At 45.3% G+C, this 12,279-nt stretch overlaps 1 protein-coding gene and 1 non-coding gene across 2 annotated transcripts in view; one reads left to right on the forward strand and one right to left on the reverse strand.

The window, feature by feature from the left end:
* The window catches only part of ANKDD1B (ankyrin repeat and death domain containing 1B), an 83,437-nt gene that overhangs the window by 46,714 nt on the left and 24,444 nt on the right, over positions 1-12,279 (forward strand). Inside the window, 4 exon segments of the mRNA XM_052646832.1 lie at positions 152-250; positions 5,053-5,113; positions 5,116-5,150; positions 10,343-10,541. Of these exon segments, the coding sequence (XP_052502792.1) occupies positions 152-250; positions 5,053-5,113; positions 5,116-5,150; positions 10,343-10,541 (394 nt within the window).
* LOC128054920 (U5 spliceosomal RNA) lies at positions 10,086-10,201 on the reverse strand. The gene has a single exon (XR_008200062.1). It is a non-coding gene; the product is annotated as a U5 spliceosomal RNA (small nuclear RNA).

Below are 12,279 nucleotides of genomic sequence, written 5' to 3' on the forward strand. Positions count from 1 at the left end.
ACCCAATAATCAGAAACACATTGGATTTTCTCTTTAAAAGAGTCATATTGTCCCATTGTATTCATTGATAACCATGAGAAGAACACCAGAAATCATGCTGGATTCTAATGGGAATCCCTCCCTGCCTTCTCTCTCCACCTGTCTCTTACAGATCAATATCAGTGCTTTGCAGACAGCAACCCGGAATGGCCATGCATTACTTGTCAGGTTTCTTCTCAATGAGAATGTTGATCTGCACCAGAAGATGGAAGTGAGTCTATAGCGATAACATGGACTTTGATCCCAGCTCTGTGAGGCTTGGCTGTAAGCTGCTGCTTGCAGATACGCTTGGAAGAGGGAGGGGAGGAACAGGTGACCACAAAGGAGGAATTCTTTCTGGGAGGGCTGATCAACTCCTTTTGCAGACTGAGTTTTAATCATAAGAAATAGAATCTGAGGTCTGAATTTTAGAAAGTTGTTGCAGTTCCTGAACAAAATGAAATCTTTGTGTTTTAAATATTTATATTTGCCACAGTTAAACTTTCTCATGTGTCTGGAGATGCCATTCTTGTATTAAATTTATCAGTCTGGGAAAATGATGACGCTGCTGTTAATAGGAAGGAGAAGGATTATTTTTCCCCCTTCACTGACCGATTTTGTTTTTCTTTTGAAAGTCAGTCATTTGTACTGATTTAGGTTTTCTGAAGTTGGCCCTGGCAGAATTAACAAAGGCCATCTGTGCTGGAATTAGATGCTATTTTTTACTCTACTTTCATTTCTCCTGGGAGAATATTCTTTGCTCTGATTTTGCTTAAGCCATTGCCATTTATTATATTAACCGGAGAGAAGGGTTGTGATTTAAACCAGGATTGGTAGTTTTTGGAGAATGGCATGAGAGGCTCTGAATTTGCCTGTTCTATCCAAGGATGCCTCCTGTTTCTCAGGAGGGTTTGGGGCCACAGCAAGGCTGGTAGTCCCAGCAGGAAGGGCCCTCCCTATGTCCCTGGGATTAGGGATCTGTTCTTTTTTTTCATGCTTGGTGTCATAGAGACCAGGTCCTCCCAGAGCAGAAGAGGTGTGTATGGAAAGCCTGCCCCTCCACCCCATCTGTCTCCTACTGCCCTTGCTCACCCTTGGACAGTCTGATGCACACAGCTTTAGGTCCCATCTGCCCCTCCTTTCCTCCTCCTCTGAGTACCGCTGCGTTCTTTGCTCAATCACTACACCTTTCTTCCATCCATCTACCCCTGTGGGAAGGAGGCTGGTGTTGATGTTGGAGTCAGGAAGATCTGGGTTCGAATCCTGTCTCTGCCACTTCCTAGCTCAGATGCCTCAGGAGGTGATTTAGCCTCTGAATTGATAGCTTACGTGATTCAGGATCTCCAAAGAAGAAGATTTAGCTTTTGGACCAGGCACCAGGCTTGATCACTCAAGAGTTTTTGTGTAGCAGAGTTTTATTAAAGTATAAAAAGGGGCAGAGAAAGCTTCTGACATAGACATCTGAAGGGGGACAGAGACTGCCCCCCTTGCTAGTGTTCAGTTTAGTTCAGTTCAGTCGCTCAGTCGTATCCAACTCTTTGCGACCCCATGAATCGCAGCATGCCAGGCCTCCCTGTCCATCACCATCTCCCGGAGTTCACTCAGACTCACGTCCATCGAGTCCGTGATGCCATCCAGCCATCTCATCCTCAGTCATCCCCTTCTTCTCCTGCCCCCAATCCCTCCCAGCATCAGAGTCTTTTCCAATGAGTCAACTCTTCGCATGAGGTGGCCAAAGTACTGGAGCTTCAGCTTTAGCATCATTCCTTCCAAAGAAATCCCAGGGCTGATCTTCAGAATGGACCGGTTGGATCTCCTTGCAGTCCAAGGGACCCTCAAGAGTCTTCTCCAACACCACAGTTCAAAAGCATCAATTCTTTGGCGCTCAGCCTTCTTCACAGTCCAACTCTCACATTCATACATGACCACAGGAAAAACCATAGCCTTGACTAGACAGACCTTTGTTGGCAAAGTAATGTCTCTGCTTTTGACTATGCTATCTAGGTTGGTCATAACTTTTCTTCCAAGGAGTCAGCACCTCTTAATTTCATGGCCGCAGTCACCACCTGCAGTGATTTTGGAGCCCCCAAAAATAAAGTCTGACACTGTTTCCACTGTTTTCCCATCTATTTCCCATGAAGTGATGGGACCGGATGCCATGATCTTCGTTTTCTGAATGTTGAGCTTTAAGCCAACTTTTTCGCTCTCCTCTTTTACTTTCATCAAGAGGCTTTTTAGCTCCTCTTCACTTTCTGCCATAAGGGTGGTGTCATCTGCATATCTGAGGTTATTGATATTTCTCCTGGCAATCTTGAATCCAGCTTGTGCTTCTTCCAGTCTGCTTTTTAATTATTACAGTGAATCAAAAGAATGCCTCAAGGTTGTAAAGATCTTATTAGACCCACTCCCACAATTTACATTTTAAAATGACAGGATTAGAACTAACAATCTAAAGATTTTACCAGACCTACTCCCATGACATACATTTTAAGATAATAGGATTAGTCAGAAGGTTTTCCAGAAGGAGAAACTGTCCTCAAGCAGGATACATTGTTGTTATATAATCCTTAGTACAGAGTTTAAGCTGTGTTGTTTGTTGTGTAATCATCAGTTCTGAGTTTAAAGAAAAAAACCTTTTATGTGACTAAGACTAAGGAATGTAGAGAAAAAAAAAAGACTTTGTCCTTTCCTCCTCCTTGAGAATTCCAGGCCCCTATCTCTTCTTCAAGAGCCCCAGGCCCTTCTTTCTTCCTCAGGACTTCTCAACCTGCCTAGGAATTGACTCTCTCAGTATGTAAAGTGTGGAATAGAAAACCTAACTGCTGGGGTGGTTGTGAATGAAAAGCTGTCAGCCTTTAAACAGTATTAACTGTTGGGGATATGAGAATATTAACTGTATGGATGTGAGAGTTGGCTATTAAGAAAGCTGAGCGCTGAAGAATTGATGCTTTTGAACTGTGGTGTTGGAGAAGACTCTTGAGAGTCCCTTGGACTGCAAGGAGATCCAACCAGTCCATTCTGAAGGAGATCAGTCCTGAATATTCGTTGAAAGCACTGATGCTGAAGCTGAACTCTAATACTTTGGCCACCTGATGCAAAGACCTGACTCATTGGAAAAGACCCTGATGCTGGGAAAGATTGAAGGTGGGAGGGGCAGGGGAGGACAGAGGATGGAGGTTGGATGGCATCACTGACGCAATGGGCATGAGTTTGAGCAAGCTCTGGGAGATGGTGGAGGACAGGGAAGCCTGGTGTGCTGCAGTCCGTGGGGTCCCAAAGAGTTGGACACGACTGAGCGACTGAACTGAACTGAACTATTGGGGACGCTAGTGTGTAGTAGTAGCGCCAGGAGGAGGTGTTGTATGTGCGTTGCTGATGCTGACGTCATCGTCTCTGCTTGAGCAGCACCGCGCCGTCCTCTGCGCTCACCCTCGAGGCATCTGCACCCCTTCTCGCCACTCTCTCTCCTCTCAGCTCAGCTCCTGTGGTCCACAGGCTCTCACGGCACCCGCTTCCCTGCTCTGTCCTCCCTGTGCCCCAACCCCGCCCTCCCCACTAGCTGCCCCTCACCTCACTCTCACACCTTCGCTGTGTTCTCCTCGCCTTTTCCCTCTTGGCGGCTGCCTTGTCCACCCCCAGGGGGGTGTTTTCTCTGGAGCCTCCGGGACCAGGGGCAGCTGGGTGGGAGTGAGGCAGCGAGAGGCTGTGTGCGAGTGTGGAGGCGAGCACTGAGCTTGCCAGAGCTGGTAAGGAGCCCGCGGTGGAGGTGACCAGTGCGTGGCTGGGAATTCAGGCATTTTAGCCACAACGAGGGGGGAAAGCAGACACAGTGAATACACGGTGGCCAGACTGCATAGGTGGGAGGGCTGAGCACGGACCCTAGGTGAAGGGGCTGTTAGTCCCACAACCCGCCCTAGGGAGAAAAAGCCCTAGTTCAAGGCAAGTCAGGAAGTATGGACTGTGACTGCTGTTTCCTCCTTGTGGTTATTCCCACTGCACTTTAGCTCGTTGAAGGCTCTGAGAAGTCCCGCAATTAAGCTATTCAGTAGTTTCTTAGTCTTCATATTTGAGCTTAGACGTCAGTTCTTCAGGAAAGTTTTTTTTCTGACCTCCGGAAAGTTCGGCCCACCCCCACATATGCTGTCTTACCCCTCTGCAGATTTCCTCCGAGGTACTTAACACAATTAGTAACCGCATATTTGTGACTTTAAAAAAAAATCAGCGTCTCCTTTCCCTACTCAGTGAAAGATTCCTGAGGCTGGGCCATGTTCACCACTGAACCCCTTGTTCTTGTTTGGTTGCTCAGTCGCGTCCGACTCTTTGTGATCCCATTGCCTGCAGCACACCAGGCTTCCCTGTCCTTCACTATCTCCCAGAGCTTGCTCAAACTCATGTCCACTGAGTCGGTGATGCCACCCAACCGTCTCATCCTCTGTCCTCCCTTTCTCTTCCACCTTCCATCTTTCCCAGCATCATGGTCTTTTCCAGTGAGTCAGCTCTTCATATCAGGTGACCAAAGTATTGGAGCTTCAGCTTCAGCATAGTCCCTCCAATGAAAATTCAGGTCCGATTTCCTTTAGGATTGACAGATTCAATCTTGCTGTCTAAGGGACTCTCAAGAGCCTTCTCCAGCACCCCAGTTAGAAAACATCAGTTCTTCAGTGATCAGCCTGTTTTATGGTCCAACTCTCATATCCCTACATGACTACTGGAAAAGCCAGTTTCCATTCATTCATAGGCCAGGCTCTTTTTTGGGATGCTGACTAAACTGCTAGCGTCCTGAAAAGAGCCTGGCTAATAGTAGGTGCTCAGAATCAAGTTCTAGAATAAATGATGCAGGAGGGTGGGTTCCCAGTGAGCAGGTTAGCTGTGCGGCCTTGGCAGGAAAATGATTGCTGAAGACTTGCTGAGGGGCTCACCACCATGCTGGGCAGTGTCAGTGTTCAGGGGATTATCTGCTGGAATGAGTCACTTTTTGATCTGAACGTTGAAGCCAGGATTTTTTGAATTTGACATTGTCATTTGTTTCTGCAGCCTAAGGCGTCCCCTCTTCATTTAGCTGTTCTCAACAACCTTGTCACAGTGGTGAACAGCTTATAAGTGCACAGCATGACGTTGATATCTTAAATCAGGTAAGCCAGCAAGTCAGAACCTGGACAGTCAATTTTCTTGTTTCAACTCAGTGTGTTTGGGGGTAGTTTTGATCAAGTTCAAGGTTCCTGGGAGGAACAGGCACATTCATTTTTTATCCCTTTCCTCCTCTCACCCTCACTCCCACTTGCACACACATATTTTGTCTTTTTCAAACACACAGCTGGGATTCAGCCAGTGTGTTATTAAACTGTTCCCATTTAACAGGCCCAGTGCTTCGGATAGATAAACTGTAGCTCGGCGGTAAATCACCAGAGCCTCTTTAAATCAAAAGCTACTCCCCCAGTGTGAAATGTTGTAGTTGGCAGGGAACCCTTTTCACCGAGAAGGAAGCTTTGTTTCTGTATGACAGACAGTAAATGTATCTTCTTTTTGCCCAAAGGCAAAAGAGACCTCTTGAAAAAAATTTTTTTAAATCACCCTGAATTCAGTCATTGGAGCAGAACCAAATGCTCCATAGAAGGCATCCATCACTGGCTAGAAATGGAAATGTTGAGGTGGAAGAATTAAGAGGATGGGGGTGGGTGCTGTCTGCACTGGGCCCTGCTGTGGGATGGGCTGCCCTCCTCCAGAGGCCAGGAGTGGGAAGGAAAACTCTGAGAGAGAGGCGTCTTAACCCATGAGCCTCGGGACCTCTCCCTCCTTCCTGGCTGCCCCCTCCAAGGTCAGGAGCGGCCATGAATGGTGAGGCTGCCTGCACTTACCCACTGGGTAGTCCTCAGTTTCCTCATCTGTGAAGCCGGAGCACTGATGCCCATCTCTGCTCCAGCGCCAACCTGTGAGGTCACTGGTGCCCTGAGCTGAATGGGGACTTAACTCCCTGTCCGTCCCTTCCTTCCCCAGGGACCATTCTCCTCCCTGGTCTTTTACTATCCCAAAAGTGAGGGGGAAGAAAAATCCCCCTTGTTATTAAACATACATGTGTGTTCAGCTATGTTAATGCCCCAGATCTTTTCTTATGGGCAGCATCTTTCTCTCCACATGGACAGAACTCACAAGTGGTTCTGGTTTCACTAGCTCCACTCCAGCGAACGAGGCTTGCTAGACTGCCACCCAGGGTATCAAACTCTTCATCATTGATGGTTTTTGTTAGACTAGGAATACACACAGTGTATAAAAGGAAGAAAACATAAATAAGCTAAAAACTTACAATTTGGTTCTAATCCCCCCAAAGAAAGAGAGCTCTCGTAATATTTTGGCGCATTTCCTGCCCTGTAGCCTTCTAGCAGTTTTGCCATAGGGAGGTTTTATGAGTATTTGGTGTGTGGCACTTGTCTCTGTTCCATGTTGGTATAGACTTTTGATCAGTCTGTCAGTGTACCTTCCATATCTTAGATAATGAGCCTCCAGAGGGGCACACTGCCGCCTAAAAGTGGGTCTTTAGTGAATGCTTTTTGATATTAATTCTGTTAACATCCCAAACAGGTTGGCCCTGTGCTCTTGAAGGAAGAGTCCTGGACTGGATGGTACTGCCCCGCTGTGTGACACTGAGGAAGTCGCTTCCTCCCCCTGGTTTAGGAGTTGGGCTGGATCGCAACCAGTGTTCCTTTCTGTGTTAATATTTTAGAAATGTCTTCACATCAGAATTTCTTTTGGTGGGAGGTATAAGATGGGTGATTTTCTTGTGATTTCATCTATTTCTCTGAGACACTCTTGTCCTTTTTGTATTATTACTGGTTATTTCAGTTAATTATTAATGGTTATTTCAGAAAGGAATTAAAAGCTGACACTCCTTTTATACACTATAATGTAGGATATTTGCAAAATAGAGAAAAGCATCAAGAAGGCAATAAAAATAACCTCTAATCCCTCCATCTAGATGTTATCATTCTTAACATCACCAATGCATTTTCTTCTCTTTCCCTATTTTTATATATAAATTGAGCTCAGCTAGATAGTGTTTTTTCCTAAGGTTTTAAATGTTACAAGCACTTTTTCATTTTTACAAATCTCTGAAATTATTTTTTATTGTGTCAAAATAGATGTAAGGTTTCGGTGGCATGAAGCATATTGACCACGTACATAACTCTCACACTGTTTCCAGAGCTTTATCTTTCCTGAACTGAAACTCCATACTCATTAAACAGTAATTCCTTTTTTTTTTTGTATAAAGTTTTTTATTTTTTTAATTTTAAAATCTTTAATTCTTACATGTGTTCCCAAACATGAAACAGTAATTCCTTATTCCCTCCTCCTCAACACACCTTTTCACCGTATCTCTATGAACTTACTACTGTACGTATCCCTTATTGAAATTATTTTAAAAAGTCGTTTGTGATGGTTGCCTGCTTTTCCAATATGTGCATATACCATAATTTATCTCATGAGTCTCCTTATTAAGCATGTAACTTCCTTTCAATCTTTCATTGTTATAAATAACACAGCAATTAATATCTCCTGCTCCTGTTTAAAAATAAGTTAGCTTATCTGTTTTCCCTTATGCCTGTGGAGGACACATTTGCTTTCCTGTGTCTTTTCATTATGCAACTTTCTTCTCTCTATAACGTGCTTGAATTATATTTTTGAAATTTCTCATGGCTTCATCATCAGTCCTTCCAATGAACACCCAGGACTGATCTCCTTTAGGATGGACTGGTTGGATCTCCTTGCAGTACAAGAGACTCTCAAGAGTCTTCTCCAACGCCACAGTTCAAAAGCATCAATTCTTCGGCACTCAGCTTTCTTCACAGTCCAGCTCTCACATCCATATGACCAAACGGACCTTTGTTGGCAAAGTAATGTCTCTGCTTTTGAATATGCTATCTAGGTTGGTCATATCTTTCCTTCCAAGGAGTAAGCATCTTTTAATTTCATGGCTGCAATCACCATCTGCAGTGATTTTGGAGCCCCCAAAAATAGTCTGACACTGTTTCCCCATCTGTTTGCCATGAAGTGATGGGACCAGATGCCATGATCTTCGTTTTCTGAATGTTGAGTTTTAAGCCAACTTTTTCACTCTCCTCTTTCACTTTCATCAAGAGGCTTTTTAGTTCTTTCTGCCATAAGGGTGGTGTCATCTGCATATCTGAGGTTACTGATATTTCTCCCAGCAATCTTGATTCCAGCTTGTGCTTCTTTCAGCCCAGTGTTTCTCAAGATGTACTCTGCATATAAGTTAAATAAGTAGGGTGACAATATACAGCCTTGACGCACTCCTTTTCAATTTGGAACCAGTCTGTTGTTCCATGTCCAGTTCTAACTGTTGCTTCCTGACCTGCATACAGGTTTCTCAAGAGGCAGGTCAGGTGGTCTGGTATTCAAATAAGGAAAACAAACATACGCTTTCTCATTAATCACTTGTGATTAGAAAAGCTGGATTTAGAAAAGGCAGAGGAACCAAAGATCAAATTGCCCACGTCCATTGGATCACTGAAAAAGCAAGAGAGTTCCAGAAAAACATCTATTTCTGCCTTATTGACTACGCCAAAGCCTTTGACTGTGTGGATCACAACAAACTGTGGAAAAATTCTTCAGGAGATGGGAAGCCACCTTACCTGCCTCCTGAGAAATCTATATGCAGATCAAGAAGCAACAGTTAGACATGGAGCAACAGACTGGTTCCAAATTGGGAAAGGAGTAGGTCAAGGCGGTATGTTATCACCCTGCTTATAAGGCAGTCAGAAGCATAAACTCCCAGTTACACGATAAATGCGGAGAAGGCAATGGCACCCTACTCCAGAACTCTTGCCTGGAAAATCCCATGGATGGAGGAGCCTGGTCACTAAGAGTCAGACACGACTGAGCAACTTCACTTTCACTTTTCACCTTCATGCATTGGAGAAGGAAATGGCAACCTACTCCAGTGTTCTTGCCTGGAGAATCCCAGGGACAGGGGAGCCTGGTGGGCTGCCGTCTATGGGGTCGCACAGAGTCAGACATGATTGAAGCGATGCAGCAGCAGCAGCAGCAGCAGCAGCAGCGTACATCATGAGAAATGCTGGACTGGATGAAGCACAAGTTGGAATCAAGATTGCCGGGAGAAATAATCAACAGTCTCAGATATGCAGATGACACCACACTTATGCAGAAAGTGAAGAAGAATTAAAGAGCCTCTTGATGAAAGTGAAAGAGAAGAGTGAAAAAGTTGGCTTAAAACAACGTTCAGAAGACTAAGATCATGGCATCTGGTCCCATCACTTCAGAGCAAATATATGCGGAATCAGCCCGAGAATGTTTTGCGGGGCTCCAAAATCACTGCAGATGGTGACTGCAGCCATGAAATTAAAAGACGCTCACTCTTTGGAAGAAAAGATATAACCAACCTAGTACATATTACAAAGCAGAGACACTAACCTGGCCAGCAAACGTCCATCTAGTCAAACACATGCTTTTCCAATAATCATGTATAGGTGTGAGAATTGAACTATATCAGAAGGCTGAGCACTGAAAAACTGATGCTTTTTAACTATAGTGTTGGGAAAGGCTCTTGAGAGTCTCTTAGTAAGAAAACCTAACATCTTAAAAAAAAGATCAGTCCTGAATTTTCACCGGAAGGGCCGGTGCTGAAATTGAAATTCCAATAATTTGGCCACATGATGCGAAGAACCGACTTTTTGACAAAACGAACTTACTAAGTTAAAGGTAACACGCATTCATTTTCATTTTAATCCGTGGGGAGTCTACCATAATCCCCCAAGACTAGGAAAAAATACACACCTTAACAAGCTTACTTTCATTCATGAAAGGAAGTGGATCAATCGTATCCAACTCTGCAACCCCGTGGAAGAGAGTCCTCCTCATAGAAGGTTTTCCATGCAAAGGTACTGGAGTAGGTAGCCATTTCTTTCTCCAGAGAATCTCCCCCACCCTGAGATCAAACACAAGTCTCCCACGTTATAACCAAACACTTTACACTACACGATCTGACTTAACTCTCCTAATGAAATGTTACAGTTCTTTCATTAACTAGTATCAGTAGCCTTGCCGAAACAAGGCCTCAAAAAATTGGTTTAAGACTCAGAGTTGTTTCTCTCCACGGAAATCTTTAGTAAAAGGCGAAAGATTTATACGGTCTGAAGAGAAACCAGAGTATACCCTCCAGCCGCCTAAGTCACAGCTCGGGTAACAGGAACTCCTACATCAGTGAGAGTGACTAGCTAACGCCGAGAGCCAGTGCCTGAGCAAAAATTTCTAGATTACTCTCTAAACAAGGGTCTAATTTCAGAACACATAGGTAAAAGAAAATTTGAAGTTTTATAATTTTAAACTTGTACGGTGTGCCGGGCGCGGTGGGTATGCAAATAAGGCAAGTGGGCGGCCTTTCCGCTCCGGAAAGGAAAGTGCTGGGTCGGCACTAGGGGGCGAAGCGGCGGGCGGCCGGGCGGGCATCGACACGCCGCACCGAGCGGGGGCCCGGGTTTCAGAGGTTTTGTGTACGTGTATGTCCGAGTTTGATTTCTGTCACAGACTTTGCTTTTAAGTTGAAAAAGAAAAAAGAAAATAGCAAGTGATTGGCACCAAATTCATGCGCGTGGTTCCTCCCTTCGGTGGATTGAGGGTTTTCGAAGTTTGACAATTTCCTTTTTCTTGAACTGCGTGCTGGGCGCAAAGGTGTTTTGTCTGTACCGTGCACGTCCAAGATGTACACTCTGGAAGATTCTGCCGTTTGGGAAAAATTCATAGCCGTGTCCTGTTTAAAACTGGAGCTTTGGATGTTCCCGGGGGGCCCAGTGGTTTGGGCTCCAGCTTTCACTCCCTGCTGGTTCCTTTCCTGGAAGGGCAACTAAGATCCCTCAAACTGCGCAGGCCAAAAAAAAAAAAAAAAAAAAAAAGGCCCGGGAGCCTGGTGGGCTGCCGTCTATGGGGTCGCACAGAGTCAGACACGACTGAAGCGACTTAGCAGCAGCAGGGTTATTTTGACAAGTTACCAAGTTGAGTAAAAGTGTCACAAACAGCCATTAATTGGGCACCCAAAGCCCAACCTGACCATCCCTTCCCACGGACCGCAGAGAGGGTGTCCTGGAGGGCCTCCCAGGAGAGAAGGCCGGTGGAGACCAGCAGGAAGAGCCCCGGTGCCTCCTGGGCGTACCTTCCTCATGAAATTTCCCTTCACCCTGCTGCGAGGAATTCACAGCTGAATTCAGCAAAAGGGGAAAGCGGTGGGTCCCTACATAACTGGATTTTGAGAGAGAAAAAGAACATTCAGCAAAAAGTGCTGGAAGAGCAGTGCGTTGCTTCTTAAGTCATGGAACTGCAGTGAAAGGGAGCCGCTGGGTCAGTTCTCCCCAGACGAGAGGCAACAGGTGCAGAGACATTACTTTATCAACAAAGGTCCGTCTAGTCCAGGCTATGGTTTTTCCAATGGTCATGTATGGATGTGAGAGTTGGACTGTGAAGAAAGCTGAGCACCGAAGAATTGATGCTTTTGAACTGTGGTGTTGGAGAAGACTCTTGAGAGTCCCTTGGACTGCAAGGAGATTCAACCAGTCCATTCTAAAGGAGATCAGCCCTGGTTGTCCTTTGGAGGGAATGGTGCTAAAGCTAAAACTCCAGTACTTTGGCCACCTCATGCGGAGAATTGACTCATTGAAAAAGACTCTGATGCTGGGACGGGTTGGGGGCAGGAGGAGACGGGGGACGACAGAGGCTTAGATGGCTGGATGGCATCACCGACTCGATGGATGTGAGTTTGAGTGAACTCTGGGAGTTGGTGATAGACGGGGAGGCCTGGCGTGCTGCGATTCATGGGGTCGCAAAGAGTCGGATATGACTGAGCGACTGAACTGAACTGAACTGAACTGAACTGTGAGTGTGGACCACAGGTCCACAGAGGAAACTGTCTTCTCAGACCCTCATGTTCATTATCTCCAGCCTTTTGAACAAGGATGAGTGTGTGTTTTTTTTTTTTTTTTTTGCATTTGGACCTCTAGAGATTTCCTGTAAAGATTCCTTTAAACCAATGAAAGTTCCTCTTTACACAGCTGAAACCAACCTAATGTTGCACCACCAGACTTTGTAAATATCCAAAGATACATGAGTGGCCTCTGAGGCTGTTCCCTTTAGTGTCCCTCCCTCTCCAGACCTTTTGGTCTGAGTCCTTATTTTTGATCACTAGGTGGAAGTTAACATATAGAGTCAAAATATCTAGACTACTTAACCCTTAACTTCTCC

The sequence above is a fragment of the Budorcas taxicolor genome, chromosome 10 (genome assembly GCF_023091745.1).
Source record: "Budorcas taxicolor isolate Tak-1 chromosome 10, Takin1.1, whole genome shotgun sequence".
In the NCBI taxonomy this organism is placed as follows: Eukaryota; Metazoa; Chordata; class Mammalia; order Artiodactyla; family Bovidae; genus Budorcas; species Budorcas taxicolor.